We start from the raw sequence: 21883 nt of genomic DNA, 5'->3' as shown, positions 1-21883 counted from the left end.
ACCTTTACACAACCATGACCTAAATAACACATGGACAGATGCTGTTTTTTGCATGCCAGAATGTACATAATCGAACACGCTACTATAGCGGCGCATTGCAGCAAGACATATTGACAAGCTCAGAATTACTCATACCCTCTTCCTGTATCACTATACAGAGACTGAATGCGTACTACACAGCTACTACTGTAGCTTCTATTCTATGCACCTTATAATGCAGTGAGCTGCATATACAAATACGGTTTTAAAATAGGCCAATCGTTGAAAGAGCATATTGTACTGCGGAAAATACTGTAAGTAACCAACAATCATTTTCACTTGTTGCGGTCTGTAACAGTGACTCAGCAACTCCACAAGACAGATTGTGTAACATTATGATTTTTATTCCTGGCTAGTATGCCGGAAAATTGTGTCCGTAATGACAATGTGTTTAAAACCTAACAAAAGAAAGGCATAAAATGTTTTGCATAGTGGCGCTATTGCACAATTTAGCAATAAGTTAATTGATGTTCCGATTGATTTACTCTTAATTTGGAAAGAAAAATGACTAGTTCTTGTCATGGTATTAAAAAGCATTACATTTGATATGCGGATACCTGTAGAAACTACATGAAAATCTCTCGTAGCCTCATTTAAGCACTGAAGAGGCGGAGTTTAATGCCAAGGAAGAGGCGGAGTTTAAAGCCACTTCTCATAAAGGTCGTGATCAAAGGAGTTAACTGGTCACGTTATTTATTTTTAACTCTTTAAATTGGTCAAGAAAAAAAATCGTGTGACATACATGATTCTGAAGCCATAGAGAGTGTCTTTCAACTTCAATTCAGTAAATCATAAATGTTTTGCTAGCGCAGGGTAACACATAGGTAACCAAGCTGCACATTTGTAGTGCGATGATTATTTTCGTAACATGAAGAGCTTTTCACAATAGAAAGAGGAGCGGAAAAATTGCGTCCTGTAAAGAACTGTTACAAGTGCAAGGAAACCGCAGTGGAGCGTCTGTGTACACTGCCTGCTCGGGAACTTTCAGTTCCGTCTTTCGACATGACTTAGTCATTCATTGACTGAGGTTCCGCTTTTTATTTGTATTCTAAGGTGAATGACTACACTCTACTTCCCCTTTTCACTTGCGATTTCACTCAGCTACGTGACACAAGGCAGATATTGATTCATCTCTTTCGCCATTATGTGTCCCGTACACTGGATATGACAACATAATCGCACTATGTTGTTTTATGTTGACATTAGTGACATTTAGACTCGTTTGTCTCCGGTTCTATGGACATCAAGCTATTTACTATTTAGTTTTCAGTTAACTTTTTATGACACGCTGATGTCACCGGGAACTATTACTGTGTTTTTTTAATGAAGAAAAAATTAAAGTACAAAATAATGGAATGCTATTTTCTTCATGAAAAAAGATGGGGAAAGCTAAAACAGATTACCGTAATTTCCGGATAATAAGGCGTACCTAAAAGCCTTCAATTTTTTCAAAAGCACATTCTACAGAGATTACTTTCCACAAATCATCTGCTCTTAATTTCTGACTGAAAAGTTTGACTGATTAACCTGATTGTTTCGTTGACATACCCTTTAGCGCAGCTCCATCTAATGGATGCATAAGGCAACTCCAGACACTACTGTAGCTTCTATTCTGTGCGCCTTATTATGCAGTGCGTCTTATATATGAAAAGAGTTTCAGATAATCCCCTTATAGTGTGAAAAATACGGTAATGGCATTTCCTTGGATGGTTTGAGATAACGGGTGTTTCGGGTTACGAGTGTGGTCACAGACTGAATCAAACTCGTATCTCAAGGCACAAGCTAAGAGTTGCACTTTCCCTTCTTTGCGTCGCCGGTCTTGGGAATTTTATGCAAACTCCAAAGACATTTTGCTGGCCTCTGCCCACCCAATTTCCTGTCCTATGCTTTTGTGACATCACAAAAAACAAGCAAATATTTGCATTGAAGCCTTTTGTCTAAGATGTAGGAAATGCGCTTGACATCAAGCAGTTCGGTAAATTTCGTCATTGAGATCTCGGCTTATGCCTTAGTCACTTCCCAAGCGCTGCCCTTGTTGTTTTTATGATTTATTTCCCAACCCCTCACGGTTTCTTTCCCAGCAAGCGGAGGCGAATCGTTTCACGTCAAGGATGTGAATGAGGGTCATTGTGGCTCGGCGTGGGATTAGCCCATTTTAAAGCTCCTAAGTAAGTAAGACTTGCCCACATTATTCACATTTTAACACACACACTCACATCAACATGCGCATGTGAAGGTAGAAATGTAGGAATACAGAAAATTGCATTTCCCGCCTGCGTGTTTCACACAACGCTGCAGAAAGGCGCCGTTGAACTTTTCACACATGACAGGCAGGGCTCGAAATAAGCAGTTTTCACATCATTGTTTGCTGTGTAAAGTGCTTACTTCACTGCACATGGCTTGTGGATTGCTTTTTAGATTAGAATAAATGTTCTTGTTCAGTGCACATTGTATCGCCTCTGTTTTCATCGTTTATGTTAAGTTTCCGAACTAAAGCTTGATATTGAAGTTGAAGGCTTTTTTTAGGTGTGCCTTATAGTGCGGAAAATACAGTAATTGCTGATTAACGATGGCAAGAAATTGCACTGTGATCAAATGTTAAGACACAAGTCTCCGCAAGCTGATAACGCGAGAACGGGTTGTATGGTGCATTCAAATGCAGTGGGACGTTTTAAATTCAAAGAGGGAAAAAAAGGTATTCGTTGCATTATCAACAACAATGGTAACAATATTAGTTAATAACTGTCTCTCTTGTAAATATGATGCTAACTTTAAAGATGTCAATTTTTTGGAGAAAAATAATAGTATTTAAAAAAGGTTCCCATCCTCCCTCTCAAGACTGCAATTTTCTGTTTAAAAATTAAAAGTATTAAACAAAACACTCCTAAGGGTAGCATGTTTAAAAAAAAAAAAAGATGGGGGGGGTTGTCAGACAGCAACATTTTCACAGCGTGGAAAGAGGCACTACTTGGAATGCACCAAAGCTTTCCTTTTGATACGAGAGCAGGTGGGCGAGCGCGGGCGTTAGCAAGTCCGCGCTAATCTGTCACATCTTCAAGAGTCCAAAAGATAGCTCCTTCTGGCACAGATGCGCCCACGGTCAACTTTCAAGTGTGAACAAGTCCCGAAACCGCTGCCTCCTCGCCGCATCAATTGATGCGCGTCTCGCTTTGAGCTCCGCCGCCGCCGCTCATTCAATGCATCCGCCGCCCACGGTGCAGAAGGAGCCATGCTTTGACATGAAAAATTGGCCCCATCAGCCATTTGCCACTTGAGTAATCAGCTTTTGGATACAATGCTCGCTTGTTAATCTTCGCTTTTTGGCCCGGGCGCTAGAGCACATGCCACGCAGGCTTAATACTTTCCAGATAGGACTTCCTTGAAAACAAATAAGCCAGAGTGACCGGTGGAATGGTCGAATGTACGGTCTGCATTTTAGGTCATGATCTTTAAGGTCCTTTGTCGTTTCACTTGGAAAGTGAAGCCTCTCAAATTGTGTTTTTCTTGGATAAAGCTACTTCAATGTGGAAAAAAAATGTAACATAGTAACATTATTACATTGCTTTCTGCAAAAAATAATTTAAAAAAATCCTTTTAATTTTTTTTGTATTCAATAAAGCCTACTTTATTGATAAGGTGGTAATTTCTTCACAAAATTTTAATAGTATTATTCTTTAAAGAAAATGCTTTTACTGTATTGCCACCACATTAATCCGCCCAAAATGAAAGTAGAAAAAAAAAACATCCTTAAAAATGCATGTGGTCTGAAAATATATTCTTTCACTCTTAAAAAAAAAAAAAAGCTTGTATGGGGAAGAATAGTATTATTAAAGGAATACAATTTTCTTGAGAATTCTGACTTTACCTTCCAACAAATACCACTAATTTTTTTTTTTAATTGCTAGATGAGTATTCCGTTTAAAAAAAAAAACAAGACATTTGTCACATTAGAAAAATTACACTTACTCCCTAAAAAACATACGTTTTATTTCCGTACTTACTTTAGATCTTGAAAATATTGACTCCCCTCCCCAAGATACAAACTAAGATTGGGGGGATAAATAAATACATAAAAATTACAATAATCCTCAATAACAAAAAATATACATATATGTCTATATAAAAAATACACACACGTACACACAGTATATCTACTGTATGTATATCACACAGAAATTAACCACGATTCATGCACCCAATCACACCTAAGGACAATTTAGCATGTTTTTGGAGTGCGGGAGGAAGCGGGACTGCCCAAAGAGAACCGACGCGGGCCCGGGGAGAACATGCAAACTCCACACAGGAAAGTCTGAGTCAGGCGGATTTGAACTCGGGCCCCTGAACTGTGAGGCAGACATGCTAACCACTGTTCCACAGAGCCGCCCCCAGTGTGTGTGTGTGTGTGTGCATCTTTTCCTCTGACCTTGAGACTACATCTCGTTCATACAAGCTACAATGTTGTCGCGTGTGAAGGCTGCTGAAATGCATGTTAGGGCAACAGACAAAGCCCACCTGTGGCTGTCAGAGCCCACGCGTGCGTGGTGGTGGTTGGGGGGGGGTCGGCTTTCTTTCCGTCCCCACGAGGCATTGTGAAGGCCAAAGACACCGCATGACCTCTAATCCCCCCCGCCGTTCCGGCTGTCAATCAGGCCGCCGTCCACGCCTGTGGCGGACATGCTGGCTCCTCTTGTCTCTGCTTCAACCACCTGCTATTAGCATCCCACGGGCTGCCATTTACACAAAGACCTTAGGCATTGTCTCTCTTCCTGTACCGCTAAATGTCAAAAGCCGTTGCCAAGGCTTTCCGGAGAGCATCGGAGCCAGAATTAAAGATCAGGCGTCGGTTGGATCATGTCCACAAAGTTTGGCGGAATACCAAACGCGGACATTTACGACAAAGGTTACACTCTTGAAAGTCGCGAGTCATTTTTTCATATTGTGAAGTTTCTTTATGGATTAATCCAAGGGACGTTATTGTTATTTTAGGAATCTCAGACAAGACAACTTGTTTAGCTGCACCAGGAGCCATTTAAGAAATAAAAAAGTTATCAATGGGTCACTAAAGGTCAAAAAGAATAATAATGGGCTTTCTATTAGATTTCACTCTATTCTCCATAAAACCTTTGAGCAATTGTGAACCCCCTTGTGACCGGCAAACATTTTGCACACTTCAAGTGAGTCCAATGGAGGAAAGTGGGCCACTTTCATAGAAAGTCCCTTTTGCTGCCCACACTTAAATCAATTGTGCCAATCCAAAAAAAAAAAAAGAAAAACGACCTTATGAGCAGAACAAGCAGCCACTGCCCTGACTTCCACTCTGACGGGTGGATCGGTGTGTTATTTCCAACAATTCTGCTAGTGTCACATTCTGACTGTTACCTTGACAAGGATTTCAATCATTAAGGGGAAAAAAAAAGGATTGTGCATCAATCCTTGATACACAGTAGAAAAACAAACACAAATTTGGGGAATTTAGTGTCATCCATTGGTCTAGTAAACATGCTTCATATTAATCTTGCTGGACTTGACCAAAGTAAGATTGTAGAATAGAATAGCTTTATTGTCCTTGTATAGCTAAAATTGGGAGGGCTGCTCCGATTGGTGCATATCAAATTGAACAGTATGAACGATAAATAAATGAACATATAAAAATCATAGTTTCACAGAGTGCCATTGATATTTTCAATGTGTTTTTTTTTTTTAAGTTGTTATTCAGAGCATTCATAGCTCTGGGGAAAAAAAAAATCCGCCTGGTCGTAAACTTGGAAAAACAAAAGCGTGAACAAAATTACACAAACTAAAACGGCAAGCTAACCAAAGAACTAGACTTAAATGAAAACAGAGCAGCGCTTGGAATTTGATAGAATCAAAGAACGTCTCTAAGCTAGCTAGACTTTTGAGCTTAAGCCCTAAAACTGAAGTATCAAAGCTCTAAGGCGCCGTATCTTCAAGGATATGACTAAGCACTATTGTGTGTCATTCAAATTGGAAAGATTCGATAATTGAGCTGCAAAGCCACACACACACACGCACACACACAAGTGCTTCCTAATCAGCTTTAGCACTTGAGCTAATACCAAAAGGAGCGCAAAGAACCTGTGAGAAACTCATTCGCATTGTGGGTACGCTTGCGGCTAATTGTCGATTGTCCCACGGGAAGACAATGCGACCATTGGGGTTAGCTTCTCAGACGCTACGCTAGCCAGCGCAAGCTTCGGCACATTCCCACACATACCGGGCAGGCGGCCACCGCCAAACGCCTACTAAGCGCCTTATATGGCGACCTTTACCTCTGACAAATACCTGCACAAACACAACTCATATTGCAACAGTTCATCACAAGGAGTTTCAATTTGGTAATGACAAAAAAAAGGTGCATCATCAAAAGCTAGATTTATTTTTTTAGATAATTGCTTCATTTCACAAATATTCCTAACGCAATGCCATAAAAGCTGGTTCCCAACACAGACGTGGTTATCTTGCTTTCTTGCGCAAAAGCGCAACGGGATCAAAATTTGCGGCGACAAAAGTGGCAAAACGTCACCCTGAGAGCGTCTACGCCCTCGGACTCGAGATCAACTTCAGATATGTTGAAATGAATCGGCAAGATGCTCAAAGGAGATTGTCGGTCTCTCACAAACGAGACGGGACATGTTGGCTGACAAATTTCAAAGTAGGCCTTCAACACATAACGTTGATAGCGGCTTAGGGTTTCAAAATTGAGTTTCAAATTTGGATTTGAATACTGGGGTAGGGTTTCAAATTCCAGCTTTGAGTGTTTCTAGCAAAAAGTTTTAAATTAGTGGTACAATTAAGGCTTTCCAGTCTGGGTTTTGGAATCAAATTAAGGTTTTAAGAGGTGGGGGGTTAAGTATAGGGTGAATGGCTTAAACCAGGCTTGGGGCTTAAATGTAAATTCAAGTCAAGAAAAAGATTCTTAAGTAAAGTCAAGTTAGGTTAGGTTGAGTTGGTTACGATTGCAAATATGGAAGTAAAGCTTGGGTCGAGAGCTCTAAAGTTGGTTAGGGTTTAGGGTTTTCGTGACTTTGAAAATAGAGGTTTTAAACCTGGACAAGAGGACACACATGCTTAAGATGTCCAAACTGGATAATGATTTCAAGTTACAGGTTTACATGGTGGTTTTCAAGCCTAGGTCATGGTTTCCAGTAAGGAAATTTAATTAATGTTTCAGGCCAGGCTTAGGGTTTCAGATAAGTGCAACAATGTTACATTTCAGTTTGGGTTCAGTTTTGTGCAAAAATAAAGAAGACAGGATACTTTGTAGTATCCTCACATGAGAAGCAAGTACAATTTCTGAGAAAACAAGCTTTGTGATACCTTTGGAAAAACTTATGACTGTCACAAGGAACAAGCCCACCACTTGTTCTCCACCGATCTTGCGGCAATATTTGTGGCGACATCCGGACATTGAATCCAATTTCGTGCCCGTCAGACTTCCTATATTTGGCTTTTTCACCTATTTCTAAAGGCAAAATCACGCAAGACAACAACAGATTTATATTTGCCTTTAAGGCGGAAGGTCCAAGCAAATGACTTTTCAGTCTTATCCCCCCGGACATTGGACAAGCATTAATCAAGTGTGTAAAATATGCTTGGTTTAACAGTCTTTTTTTTTGGCACAAACTTTTTCTTTTTCAACACATAGCTGAGTGCTTTCAGTAAGAAATGAGGCTCCACTCCACTCGCGCTGCAGCACTGAGCGCACTACCCCTTCTCATTTCTGCACGGCAGGTTACTCTGTTCATTCCATTACCCCCCGCCCATTTCCACATGGAAGGTCATCTCTGTTCTACCTGCCCACACGCTACACCTCCTCACATGTACAGTAAATTCCGCACATTTGTTCCGACGCACGCGCAAAGCCGGGTGAGGCTGGTAGAGTTTTTGCCTTTATATAGCGCCAGATGTAGAAAAGCAGTGGTTTAGTTTTAAGCAAAAGTGCCTTCATTCAAACAAAATTGTGTGTCAGGGCTGTTAGACTGCTTCAGACTGCACATTAGGACTGAGCGTGGGAGTGTTGCAGTGCAGTGCAGAAGCACTGCTTTAAGATTTAAGCATGAAGTAGTGAGGAAACACTGTATATACATACAGCATATATATATAACGTACATGCATACACATACATAATGACATATACAGTTTACATAGAAGTATACACACACACACACACATATACAAGGTGTGCATATAGACTATGGGGTCTGCGATATGATTCAAGGAGGCCATATTAAAAATGGAATGACCTGATTCTGTTTGATTCAATGCACTCACATTTTTTTAACTGAAAACCGATTGCCTGATTCAAATCAGTTTTGATCACACCTTTATACTTCTCATGAAACGATATTTGGTAAATGCTAAGACAGACCCCAAAAGGAAACTGAGCCTTCTCAAACGCTTCGTTTCTCCCAAATGCTTCATTTATCTCTTGTGGCACCGTAATCATCAGATGAGATGAAGTGTTGTCTCGAGATGACGAGCTGCAATAAAAAGGTTAAGCATGCTTGTTTGCCATTTTGCAACGGGTAAAGGCTAAGTAGAATTGGATCCTTTATTTGATCATTCTTTTCAAATTGTCAAAATGTCAAAGGCTACGACCACATCCACCCCAGGACTCCCTGAGACGCGCGAAATGTGCGTTGCGTAAGACCAAGAGATAAAGGTCGAGAGAGGTGAAGAGGCGAGAGGGGAGGGAAGGACAGTAAGGATGGCGCAAAGACGATCCTGCTGCAAATTTCATGACGACTTGTCCTCCTTGTGTCTAAATCATGAGCGCGATCGAGTTTCTGGACAACTGGACAAAACAAAACTGTTAGTTGGCCTCAAAAACACAATTCTGGCCACTAAAACATCCAAACACCTACAACACCATTCACAAAAGACAAAACGCAAGAAAAAAGGAAGTCATATAGATTAGGGCTGTTGGATACAACTTTTTTCAGACCAATAACGGTACGAATACTCTTGAACAGTCGCCAATACCGATACAAAGCACCCATACCACCATGACTTTGATTAGGCGCGTTTGAGACCACTCTTTTCCATATCGACACCAATATCAGCACAAATCGAGTACTCGTTGATACCAAGTAATGATACTGACAATTCTAATACAAACTTTCCACAAAAAGTGACATCTGGTAGAAATTCACACACATATGAGACAGAGACTGCAATAATTCGGGATAAATAACTATATAAATAATTATATATATACATATATGTAATAAAATGGCCATGTGACAATGTCACATGTGTTTATATTTCTGCGGCTTTCAGGACTCCTCATCCAGAAGGAAAGAAGAATCCCCCTTTCCTTCCTTCCCGCCCCAGAGATTTTGCTATCTTTAGCTCGTTTCCGCCGCGTCTTGTCACACCGGCTCTCCTCTTTGCCATCTAAATATGGAAACCAAACCCCCGGCGCAATTCAATCTCTGAGCATCGCTTTTGCACAAGGAAGCTCCAAGCGAGGTGCAGCGATGTGTGTGTGTGTGTGTGTGTCAACGGGCGAGGCCTAACGGAGGGATCGGAATTCCAGAGTGGACACACAACGCTAAAGGACAAATAACCGCAAAGGAGAGCACTGGCGAGAGGACACCCAGTGAGCCCATGCCGGCGTCACGGTGAGCGTCTGTGGTGTCACGCGAAACCACGTCCGGTAACCCAATCGCGCGCTCTCGTCTGCCATCTAATCACCTCTTTAACGCACAAATGCGCACACGGTCTGAAGCCTGACAGATTAGTAGCTGTATTCAGGGCTTTACACCATTGCCACCAATTTTTCAGCGATCGTACCAAACAGGATTTGGTCGCGCACTTTTTCGGGACGGTCCAGCATGACCATCTTTGCTGATGTTTAATAGTCTCAAATTGCATACCGCAATTTCGCATGATACAAACAAAAGTAGCACCTGCCAAAACTTAAAATTCATGTTTAAAAACACGCTTTCCACTATGCATATATATATATATATATATATATATATATATATATATATATATATATATATATATATAGTGATGCCACTTGGAGAAATGCATTCATACATGAAAAAACAGCACCACAAGTGGCGTGAAAGGGTATTACACGCAGTTCCTCACAGTGAGTGGGTGACTTAAACCCACTCTGGCTTGTCTATTATTAGAGCTCAGTAGAGGGCCCTCAGGGTCCCGGAGCGCCGGCACGTGGACAACTCAACCCCCCTAACCAACCGACATTACTCTCACTCCTCTTTCTCTCGCCACTTTTCACTCGCACAGCACATGCCTTCACATGCGCCAGAGAAGTACCCGACCGGAAGAGGAGGAGGAGGAGGAGGAGTGGGTAGATGGGACATTCCATCAAGTGGAGCTACCTTTAATATCAAGGCACACCAATGGACTTGTGGACAGCCAATGGCAGGTCACATAAAGAGACTGGACTCATAACATGCATTATTAAAGCATGTTCAGATTTTTTTTTTTTTAATTCAACACAATAATTAGTCTGTTCCCATAGAGCAGCGGTTCTAGTCTGGTCTTTCGGCTGCTGTGCCCGTTAAGGGTTTCACTACTTATCAAATCTCAGATTTTTAAAATGACGAATGAATAACTTGATTTACTGCTCATCCTTATCAACTCTAGATCACGTAACACAAGTTTGATTTCTGCCTTACCTGCCAGAAAATTGTATCACTCAATAATACGCATCTTTATAAAACAAAATAAAGGTACACAAGGTTTTGTAAAGGTGTTCCCATAGAACAATTTTAACAATAATTTGCTTGTTCCACTTATTTTGCTCTTAAATTGAAAAGAAAAAATATGGTACTCATCACAGCATTAAAAGTATTGTCAGAGGACTAGAAAATCTGATATTCATTGTGGAGCTGAAATTACATAAATAATTAATTGTATGTCTCTAAACGATTAAGCCACAATAGAAAAAAAAAAAGATAATTATTGTCAGAGGACTGAAAAAATCTGATATTTATTGTGGGGAAGCTGAAATTCTCGAAAGAATCTGTTAATTGTATGTCCCTAAACGATTAACTAGGCCACAATAGCGGTGTCAATCAAGATGAGTTTTTGTAATGACTTGGCCTTGGCTCACTCCATTCATGGCGTCCTCCCACACTGCAGCCACAGGCCATGCGGTGACAGAAGTAGGCCACAACACACACACAAACGCAAATGATGCTGCTTTTGGTGACTTCTCGTATTCATGACTATAATATCGAAGGTGTAAAATTTGTCCAGAGGTACGATGATGATACGATGTGTCTGACATTGTCTGGTGACAATTATGTCTGTACTGTCATTTTTTTGTCTGTGTGTGACGACTGGCAAACGGAAATAATGGATGTTTCAAAACACTGCAGCAGAAATGCCCAAAACCACAAGTTTGTCTTCACTGCCATCCAGTGGCCATTCTTGGTATAGCAGTATTTCGCAACGCTCATCAAAATAGTACATGAACGATCCTTTTTTTTCTATCTCGCTAATTCACACTGATGGTAGGTTGTAATATTAGGAAAATTGTACTATGGTGAGAAATGTTCCAAGTTTTGGAGAATATTCACAGACCCCCAAAAGTTTTAACTTTGAGAGCCAAAATATTGTGCCACCTGCTGTCCGCTGAAAATGACATCACTGCCAGGGCTCACGTGAATGACCAATCACGGCTCGGGTTGTGAAATTTCATCACACTGAGGAAAGGGTGACTTGTGATTGGTTGTTACCTGAGCAACGGTGATGTCGTTTTCAGTCGACAGCAATAATCGGAATTTAAACTAATGGGGCTACATAGAAACACAGTTTTGGGTTACTGAAGATGCATGACATAATTTTCATCATTTCCACATTACTCTTGCCTTTAAACGCAACTCACTGTGTCTTGGTGACTCGCTTCTTGAAGCTCGACGATGTCAGGCTCAGGTGAGAGCATGTCCATCAGGCCCGGTCCGACCTGCGAGCGATCACAAGTCACCGTTACCGCGTTTTTAAACAAGATGGTGGACTTGTGCAAAGATCACCTGAATATCCGGCGTGCGCGTCTGGTGACGGTGGGGGATCCGGGGGGCGATATCGGCCAGGTGAGGCGGCGGGTTGGACATGGACCGCCAGCTGCGTTGCTCCACGACTTCCCGGTACGACTTGGTGTCAAAGTTGGTCTTCCATAACATCACCTGTGTGATGGACAAAATTCAGGTCAACACACTGCAATGGAAAATAGAAAGCTGCAAGAGTATTTGCCAAAAGATTGGAAACAACATTCAAATCATCTACAGCCCCGACCCCGGTCCGCGGATCAACTGGTACCAGGCCGCGTGGTCTGCAACCGAAATTATGTTTTGGAGATGATTTAGGAACAGTTTATACGTTTGTGCTTGATCTGTTTTTTTGGCGCCGCCTCTGGCCGCTGTTGATATTACATAGGATGATGTGGTTTTTAGAGCAGCCAGGGGAGAGGAAAAAATGTTGTTATAACTTTCTAAATTAAATCAGACGATTAAATCTGTAAAACGTAAACAATAGCTAGCAGTTTAGCCGTTACTAAGTAATCATTCCATTAACCATGTCCTCTTTTGATCAGGCATATTTGCAAGTAGCAATGATGTGAACGCAAGTATGTAGTTTCATAACATTAAAGGCTTAGTCATTATTCCCGAGGGGTTCATTTTTGTAGTTCATGTTTTAATATATTTTTCTAAATTTGTATTTTCAAATTAAAATGTTTACAATTAATGAAAAAAAACCCTGTTCCTTTTCCTTTTAAAAAATATGCATGTTTATTACAGTAAAATGTAGCTTTTGTCCAAATAACGTACAACTTTATTTAAAAAGTTACTAACCTGAGCATCGATGCCCCCAGAAGCAAAGAGCTCACCACCCTTGGAAAAGGCCACAGTGAGGACAGCACCCTAAAAACCACAAAAGAATTACCACTTTATTCTCATGGCATTACATCATTCATATCAGAAGTCCATTCGAGTAACAACACTTATGTTTTTAAAAGTCCGCCTCATTATTTATACTTCTGTTCAAGTGTGTGGCTAAAAATGAATGATACTGATTGCGTAAAAGGAGGAATCAACCCAAATGTTTTTTTTTACATTAATATGCTAGTTTCAATGGGTTTTGCTGCTTGATTCATACTCCACAAACACAATATCCATCATTGATGACCAGTGGTGGGGTCCGCATAGAAAATTATTGTATTTTTTTTTACATAATAATATGACTTCAATCGTATTCATTTTTCTTCAATTTATTCATAATATAACAACTTTCCTGTCAGGTTAAAGTTTCCTCCAAATGTATTCGATAATACTTAAAAAAAATAAAATAAAATCAGGCACCTGGTGTCCATGCACTGTGTAGATGAGACGTCCCTCCAGCAGGTCAAGAATTTTGATGGTCCCGTCGCTGGAGGCGCTAATCAGGTAATTATCGGACGGGTGGAAGGAGAAGCTGTTGACGCTGGCGCTGTGGACTGCAATGCTAATGTCAGAAAAAAAATGTCCGAGCTTTTTCTGTGTGACTTGATTACCTTGATAATGCTGGATGACTTTATTGGTACGTATGTCCCAGATTTTGAGAGTGCTATCTGCCCCTGACGACGCCACGCACGTGCCTCTGGAGTTGAAGTCCACGTAGGTCGTGGATCTGAAATGTTAATCGTCGTGGGGAATTGTGAAAAAAAAAAACAGTCCTGAAAATTGGAGGCTTTTTTCGTTTGTTTTGTTTTTACCTGCAGTTATCACTGAAGCAGTTGATGCAGTTTTTGCTGGACGTGTCCCACAACCTGACGGTGCGATCATCCCCGCAAGACACCACAAGGCGGCCGTCCGGGGAAAACCTACACGGGAGAAAGGCTCCACATTTAAAAAGGGAAAAGACACAACTTAACGGTACCATATCTGAGAAATAATTAAAATGTCAGGGACGATTACAAGCTTGAAGATCAGTTATAAAATGATTGTGAGAGATGGAAATGACCAATTAAATATTATTACATAAGCATTAAAAACCTTCCAAACCACCAATCTAATAGTCACTCCAAAGTTTGAAGATGAGATAAAAACTGAAGCTTGAGAAGTCAAAAAAAGCCTTAGGACCTTACTGACACAAATTATATAAGCATTCAGACCACGCCAAACGATTACTTATCTGAGGAATGATCATAAAAGGGTTGAAGAGCATCATAGAAATGTAATGGGCGGAGACTTGATGGAAAACTTTTTAAAATTAGACTATTAGTGCTTTAAGATCATTCTAAAGAATCACTTAAAAAAAGGAAAAGCTGAATGTTTGAAACACTTAAAAAATACAGTATGATGTTTAAAAGTGAAAAACATTTTAGTTACATTAGGATCCAGACCCTACTAAATGATCACCGATATGGCGAACAATTGAAAGTTTGAAAATTCACTGAAATTTGCCATTTGGAGAAGTGATGAAAAACCTTTTGAACTTAAGACAAATACCACATCAATTAAGCATCAAGACCCTTCTAAACGATAACCGATCTGAGGGATATTCACTACCACGAAGCTAAATAATGATCCGAGTTGGAGAGGAAGATTTTACCTTATCCCATTTACATAAGCACCCAGACCTTACCAAACGATCACCGATAATGAAACAACTAACTGGAAGTTCGATGATTGAAAGAGCTAAGACGCAATAGAAAATCTAGACTTTGGAGTCATCGGCTTATTAAATAAACACCCAGACCTTAGGAAACGATCACGTACCTAGCGCAGCGTACCCAGTTGGTGTGCTGGTTGAGTGAATACAGGAAGCACTGTCGATTGACGTTCCAAACCTTCACCGACTTATCGTCTGACGCCGTCACCAGCCTGGCGCCGTCGGGGGAAAACGCCACGCTGCGCACGGCACCTAAGTGCGCCTTGAACACCGTCGACTCTCCTTTACTGAAGCGCAGCACAGGATGAAAACAATATGGTGTAAATTTCGGCCAATTTAATCAAGTGCCCCATCATTAGAAAATGTTGTCTAAAAGTGCCAGATTTGTATGGATGGTTTTCCTGTGCCAGTTTGGGAACAAATAACTCTTGAAATGGACTTTTTTGGAGCAACATACAAGGAAGGCTTCCACAGGCGCACCATCTTGTCCTTGGAGGAGGTCGCCACCAGGTTGCCGACAGGGCAGTACTGCACACCCGTGACGGCGTCCTGATGGTTGACAAAGCGGAAAGATCTCCCCTTGGCCGCCAGGTTCCAGATCATCAGGCTTTTATCCGCAGAGCCTGATGCTGATGAAATGAAAATACCAGAGAAATGTTGACCTCGTTGTCACTCGCTCAGGACATCAACAAATCACTTCAGAGCACGATTTAAGGAAAATTCCTTATGATTAGGGCCTGAAACTTTTTTTTTTTTAAACCAACTGTTATCTCACTTTTGTACAAGACAATTTTAGTACACTTGAAACCAAATACCCGCCAGTGCACGTTTTACATCTTTTGTGGAATCCAGAATTGCGCAAAGCATCCCATGCGCAAATTTAGCATTTTCTTAAGTGAATCTGAAGAATTTTGAAAGATTTTTTCAGTTAAATTATTGAGTGCGACTGTTCATTATGCCATTGTGGCTCTTTAATGAAGACAAGAACGCTACGAGTTTAGCAAACTGAAAATCGTGTACTGTATTCCAAAAAAGTATTCATTTTACGTTACTTTTTTATACTTACTTATTTTGTCTGTGTCTAGAATGAGTTAAGTACATTTATATTGCTCCTGACAAGGAATATTGCTTCGGTTTTTGAAAGATTTGGCTCGCTAAAGGCCATTTTAGGCCTGATAGTACATTTTAAATCAAATTCAACACATTTTGCACTTGCTGTCGACTGAAAATGTCATCAAGGCTCGGATAAACGTTTAACCCAAATCATGTGGAAGTTCATGAAAGTTTAAAGCTTTTGAACAATGTCTCATTTGGAGGTTGTCCAATTTAAGGACATTAAGTGAAATATTAACCGCTTACCAAGTGATCTGGAGTTTGGACTGAAATGCACGCAGGTGACAGCACCCTTGTGGCCCCTAAACAGTCTCTGCAGGCTGGGATCATCCTGTTGTGAAGACAGACACATTTTCATTTTTTATACACATTTAAGTTTCGTGTCGTTTGCTACAAACATTGCTAATACAAATACAGGAAGTTGGGAGTGGTTTATCATTTAGCAAACCTTCTGAGCAAATATTACTTAAACTCAGCTTCTATTAGCGCACCCAGCAACTTCTCAAAATGCCTTATTTGTTAAAAAAAAAAAAAAAAACAACAACAACTTTTCCTCACCAGCACCGAGGCCATTGTGGGTGTTTTTGCGTCATTCGACGCTGAAGTTGATCGACTGGAACAGTTCCACCATCATGTTCAAATAGAGCGCCTTCCGGGAAGATGTTAGACCTGAGCAGTCAAGCACAGATACAACGATGATCAAGTCAACTAGCTCCAATCGATAATCTACTGAATAGACAATACGTCCCCTTGTGTTTGGAACGCTGTTTCGCTGTTTCCGTCTATTTTGTGACAACTACTAAAGCTAAAATGGCATGCATATTGCTAATTGCTAATAGGTAAATAAATGACGGCATTTATCCAGCTAAAAATGGGTAAAAGTGATGTGTTACCTTTCGTCACCAGAGCCATGACGTAAAGCGTTTTCCCGCTGCCTTAACAACCACTCCGACCTCCCTTGTCAACGTCTGTGATTGGCTCGGAAGGTTGAAATTGTCCAATCAACACGTACATCATGAGATCTGCCTGTTAGCACATCCGTAGCTAAACACGGAGGCAACTCTTGCAATACAGGCTAAATTCCTGAAAAAATGGCATGTACATAAGTAATGGGCATATGTGAATGAATGACGATATTAGTTACGACGGAGAAAAATGATGTTTTCCTCACGTCAACAGTCATGAAGTCAGCAGCGTTCTAGCGTTTAGCCAATTGCATTGAAGGAAGCAGTGTCGACGCCGGCGATTGGTATTCAATATTGACAACACATCCTGGTTACGTTTAAATCTTCTGTGATTGGTTCAAATGTTCAACACTGACCAATCAGCGGGACGAATGTTGAGACCTTGCAGATTTGTTTCGTTTTTTAAAAGTTGGGTTACTATCGCACCAAGAACTCACGGCTTTTTTTTTTCATTCAAAATTGCGTTCGTAATTGTAATTTTGTCGTTCTAAACAAAGTCACGCACTTTTAATTATTTTAAAATACTCTGGCTCGCCGTGTCGAGCGATGGAAAGTTGAAATACTGATTGACATCGCTCATTAGACTTTTTCATATACTTATCGTATTTTTGACAAGCGATCTCTCGTGGGGGGCTGAGCTAATCTGTTGACATGATGTCCCAAGTGGAGACGTACGACGGTGACGCTAAACTTTCGCTAGCATGACGTCCCGAAGTTGGAGGCGTACGGCATTGATGTAATGATTGTGATGATGTAAAGGACGCCGTTGCCACGCCGATGCTCAAACAATTACCTTAAGACCCTGGTTTACAAACGCGTCTACTTGTCGTGTCGCCGACGTCCGCCTTACATTATGCAGCCCTAGCATTTTCGCTGCCATGTTGAATGCGATCGATTAGTCGGGTCTGCGCATGATAGGCTATGATACGGGAGGAGAGCATCGAATAAAGGGAGCTCGTTTAAGTTAAAGAGTTGGCTTGGAAGCCAACCTCGCTCATGACTGACCAAGTCTTGACTATTTTTAACATTTTGAAAGACATCAAAGCGTGCAGACGACGGTGTCGAGGCGACGGTGAAAGATGTCGGCCTACAGGGGCATCGGCAGCGATCAGGTCATTTATGTTTAAATCATTGTGTTTTTCGGATGTATTTACTACTAATGTGGAATTTATCGTGGGTGTATATTGACATTATGACGCTTGACTTTTCAGTTAAATCGGAACACTGCTAGCTAGCGGACAAAGTGTAACATGGAGTTCCGTTGCCATGGAAACCGCAAAGCGCTTGCAAGCTATGCTGCCAAGCTTCATTCGAATGACAAAAACTTTCCTTTTTCCATTGTTCCCTAATGAATAAATCATCTTGACTATTACAGTACATGAAGAAACAGATACCAAAGAATGCCAAGTATCAGCACATCAAAACAAAACTGGACACGGGTAGGCTCCATTTGCTAAAGTTTACATTTAATACAGATCATTTAGCATCAATTTCCGTGTGTTGAAAATAGGGGTTAGCCTCACCAAGTATTTGGAGCGCCTGGAGGAGATAAAACAACGTGAGTTGAGAAATAACAAACATGTCTGCTTTGCGATCATTCTCAGTAAATAACTAGTTGAATGGGTTTGATCTTTTTCAGACTACAAGTTCAACAAAGGTGAAATCTTCAAGCGCTTTAAAGTGACAACATTTGCAGAGTTGGTGAGACATATGTTTACGTTTCTCGACAAGATATGAGTTGGCTTTTAGAGAGATTTAATATAGTCCTTAAAACTTTGGCGAACTGTATGGCCACATTCTTAGCTTGTCAAATAAATGTTAACCGCTATTGATAAGTAGGCATTTTTCCACCTCAGGTACTTCAGGTGGCTTCGGTCTCGGACCTGAACGAATGTGTCAGCGGTGATTCCAGTCACAACCTTCAGGGTAAATAAAGCAATTCTGACTTAATATCTATTGTATTCAATGCTAACATGCTATATGTCTGGAACAGATGACGGCAGCGGCGACAGCAGCGTTATGGTGGCAAAAGGAGACTCGCTGGGGGGGAATGTCAACGGCTCACTTGAGACGTCGGCGCCCCAGGATGCGACGCAGGATCAGGAACACGGCCAGACCATGAGATCCACATTACTAAGGTAGACAAACCTCCTTCTTGTGCAGCGTAATAATCGTAACAAAGTTTAAAGCCTCTTCACCGACAGTACCTATACAAACAAAAACCGTCAATGGCAATTTTTGTGTCACTTTTGAGATGTATTACTATTTTTTTCATTGTGTGGTTCCTCGGCAGCGTTATCAACGGCGTTGGCGAGCTGAACATGAACGGCGACAGAGCAAAGACAGCCGAGGATGCGGACCCGGACACTGACAAGCCCTACCCGGATTGTCCCTACCTGCTGCTGGACGTGCGCGAGCGCGACCTTTACGACCAGTGCCACGTAATCACTGGTAGGCTCTCTTTTGCCTCCATCCTCATCATCACAATAATGTATTTTTATGTACAAGTACAGCCATGCGAGTACCGTGTATAATCGAGCAGTTTTTACCTACATAGAAGACATTTTCTTATGACAGCTAGTTGAAAATGTGCATAATTTTCACACTATAAGGCACATCAGATTATAAGGTGCACCTTCTATAAATGGCCTACTTTAAAACTGTTTTCATATGTAGAGTGTACCGTTTTATAAGGCACATAGACTAGAAGCTACAGTAATGTCTGGGTTTTTTAATGCATCCAATGAAGCTGCACTAAAGGAAATGTCAACAAAACAATCAGATAAATCAGTCCAACTTTATTAATAGATAGAAATTAAGAATAAAGATGATTTATGGAAAGAACCATCTGAAGAATGGGGGGTAAATACCTCTTGATTACTTAAAAGACTGTTAAGATCAATGCCAAGACTAATCAAGAGTTTAGAAGAATATAATTATGATTCAATTAAATATTACAACATTTTTTTAATCTAATTGCAACCCAAAACCTTAAAATCTATTGTTTTGTTGATTTAAAAACAGTTTCTGGATTTATTTTATGAGCAATGAAGTTATGTTTTCATGCACCAAAAATTAAAGCTAGCGGTTTATACACTGAGGCGCTCCGGATTATGAGACGGACTTTCAGCTTTTGAGAAAATTGAAGGCATTCAGGTGCGCCTCATAGTCAAAGCAGTGAAAGAAAATGTTAGGGAGCTGAAATTTCACCCGGATGTTGGCAACATGACAAAGCCACTTAATTATCACACTAGCAGGAGTGTGTCATGCCTTAGCTAAAATGCTGCAAGAATGATGAAGAAAATGACCCAAAATGTTAAAAAAAAACACAAGGATTAAGTTGAGTTCAAAATGATGATATGACAACACCTGCACAAGTGTGACCTCATCCCTATTTTTGTGTTCTTTTCCTTCCAGCTCACAGTTTTCCTATCGCCACGCTGTCCCGCTCCATGAACCCTTACAGCAAAGAAGTTTTGGAATATGTATCCTCCTCACAAGATCACACAATTGCTTTTTTCTTTCTCGAATAATGTAAACAGAAACAAGATGCGCGAATCGATCCTCAACGGTTGTAGAAAAACGCGGAGGGTAAGATCATCATAGTGTACGACGAGGACGAGCGCATCGCCAGCCAGGCGGCCACCAGCATGTGCCAGCGCGGCTTCGAGAACCTCTTCCTGCTCAGCGGCGGTAAGGAGTCCGCTCGGCCTCCAGCCGACCGCCGCATTTGACGTCGCCGTGGTGCTCCGCCAGGTCTGAAGGCGGTCGCTCAGAAGTTCCCCGAGGGCATGACCACGGGCCCGCTGCCCCTCTCCTGCTTGCCCCCCGCCGTGCCGTCCAGGTGGAAGAAGTGCAACCCGCCTCCTCCGCCGCCGCCGCCGATACCCATGCAGGGAGCGGCGCCGCAAAGATGGAGGTTCAACGCCGATGAGCTAGCCAAGATTGATGCCCAGCTGGAGAACTTCATCATGATGGGCAGCAGTAAGGAACTCTCCATAAGTGCCCCTACATTAGGAAACATTTAACCATCTTTAATGAGATTAAAGGATCGAAATGACATTTTTAAACTTTCTAAAGTATATCGAACGATTTAATTTCCAGAGTCCGGACAATAAATCCCAGATGCCAAAGTATTAAATCAGTACCAATGTATCTGGGATTGAATGTCTGGACTCTTAAAAAAAACGTGAAAATACATCCCCGGCATTGAAGGAGTTAAATATGAGTTTTGTGGTACCGTTATTCCTAACCCGGAAGTGAAACGTCTCGTTTACCGAAGCCGCACCTCCGTGTTTGAACATTTTCCAGACACTAAAGGGTCAAAAAATGGCAAATACTAAATGATTTAAACACGAATGTTAAAAAAATTTCAAGTGTTTGGCTAAAGGGTCAAAAAATGGCAAATACTAAATGATTTAAACACTAAAGTAATCTAATCAGTATATTTAGCATTTTCACTCATTCTTTTGAGGCTAACAGAATATTGCGTGCTGGTGAAAATGTTTATTCATAATAATTGAATGTCTTTTTTTCTCAAACACCCAGTTCATCCAATAGAATTTTCACTTGGGTATTTCCCCCCCAAAATGTGTAATATCATTTCAAATCTTTTCCGACTCATTTGCGCGCCGTGCGTTCCGCAGGTCGTTCATCCAGTCGCATGTCGACGAGCAGCAGCAGTTTGCCCAAAGTGACCAGCGCCCGCAGCAGCCGCAACGTGTCCTCGGCGTCCTCCGCCTCCTCGGCGTCCTCCAGGGACAGCGTCCGAGTCCACAGGCCTTGGAAGTGATCGCCCTTCAACAGCGACGACAGGAGCGCCCCCTGGTGCTCATCTGAAGTAGTATTTCCTTCTTTCCTAATATCTGAATGTATTGCACGAGTCTTTTGCACTCCAATGAAGGTTCAGTGGATCATGATTTTTTTTTCCTTCCTTTGTTTTTAATTAATATTTAATGTGTAAAGCAAAAGGCGTATTTGAATGCTGAGTTTTTGTGAATCACATGGCAACGCTTCTTAAATAGCAAACCCGAGTGAAGTGTTGCTCTCAAATTGTGATTATAAGTGACTTTTTTTCTTCTAAGTGACCTTTCAATAAAATAAAGTCGACTGCA

The 21883-nt window shown here is 41.2% G+C and overlaps 2 protein-coding genes and 1 long non-coding RNA gene across 6 annotated transcripts in view; 2 read left to right on the top strand and 1 right to left on the bottom strand.

The window, feature by feature from the left end:
- Nucleotides 1–17679, bottom strand: part of poc1b (POC1 centriolar protein B) — a 25775-nt gene extending 8096 nt beyond the window's left edge. Inside the window, exons 1-12 of one of the 3 annotated variants that reach the window (XM_088416875.1) lie at nucleotides 17563–17679; nucleotides 16698–16887; nucleotides 16363–16473; nucleotides 16051–16135; nucleotides 15149–15320; nucleotides 14799–14978; nucleotides 13793–13900; nucleotides 13592–13707; nucleotides 13401–13534; nucleotides 12894–12962; nucleotides 12075–12227; nucleotides 11930–12007 (exon numbers count right to left, since the gene is read on the bottom strand). In XM_088416875.1, the coding sequence (XP_088273001.1) occupies nucleotides 11930–12007; nucleotides 12075–12227; nucleotides 12894–12962; nucleotides 13401–13534; nucleotides 13592–13707; nucleotides 13793–13900; nucleotides 14799–14978; nucleotides 15149–15320; nucleotides 16051–16135; nucleotides 16363–16377 (1110 nt within the window). In that variant the 5' untranslated portion in view covers nucleotides 16378–16473; nucleotides 16698–16887; nucleotides 17563–17679. Of the gene's footprint in view, nucleotides 1–11929; nucleotides 12008–12074; nucleotides 12228–12893; nucleotides 12963–13400; nucleotides 13535–13591; nucleotides 13708–13792; nucleotides 13901–14798; nucleotides 14979–15148; nucleotides 15321–16050; nucleotides 16136–16362; nucleotides 16474–16697; nucleotides 16888–16975 lie in introns of all 3 variants that reach the window. The other 2 variants (XM_088416876.1, XM_088416877.1) reach the window with 2 other exon arrangements.
- On the top strand, nucleotides 1999–15569 carry LOC148422908 (uncharacterized). 2 transcript variants are annotated; one of them, XR_015865879.1, is made up of 3 exons: nucleotides 1999–2207; nucleotides 10321–13484; nucleotides 13799–15569. It is a non-coding gene; the product is annotated as an uncharacterized LOC148422908 (long non-coding RNA). The 2 variants fall into 2 exon arrangements; XR_015865878.1 differs by having other exon boundaries at nucleotides 10321–13694.
- cep41 (centrosomal protein 41) lies at nucleotides 17190–21883 on the top strand. The gene is made up of 11 exons (XM_088416878.1): nucleotides 17190–17881; nucleotides 18145–18208; nucleotides 18280–18327; nucleotides 18409–18470; nucleotides 18626–18695; nucleotides 18763–18907; nucleotides 19063–19220; nucleotides 20187–20254; nucleotides 20348–20462; nucleotides 20526–20753; nucleotides 21416–21883. Exons 1-11 carry the CDS (start codon nucleotides 17849–17851, stop codon nucleotides 21559–21561), a joined length of 1137 nt encoding a protein of 378 aa, XP_088273004.1. The 5' UTR covers nucleotides 17190–17848; the 3' UTR covers nucleotides 21562–21883.

Source organism: Hippichthys cyanospilos, chromosome 6 (assembly GCF_059441005.1).
Source record: "Hippichthys cyanospilos isolate Australia breed blue-spotted pipefish chromosome 6, RoL_Hcya_1.0, whole genome shotgun sequence".
Lineage (NCBI taxonomy): Eukaryota > Metazoa > Chordata > Actinopteri > Syngnathiformes > Syngnathidae > Hippichthys > Hippichthys cyanospilos.
Note: the sequence above shows the minus strand (reverse complement) of the source record. Positions and strands in the feature narration are given on the sequence as shown.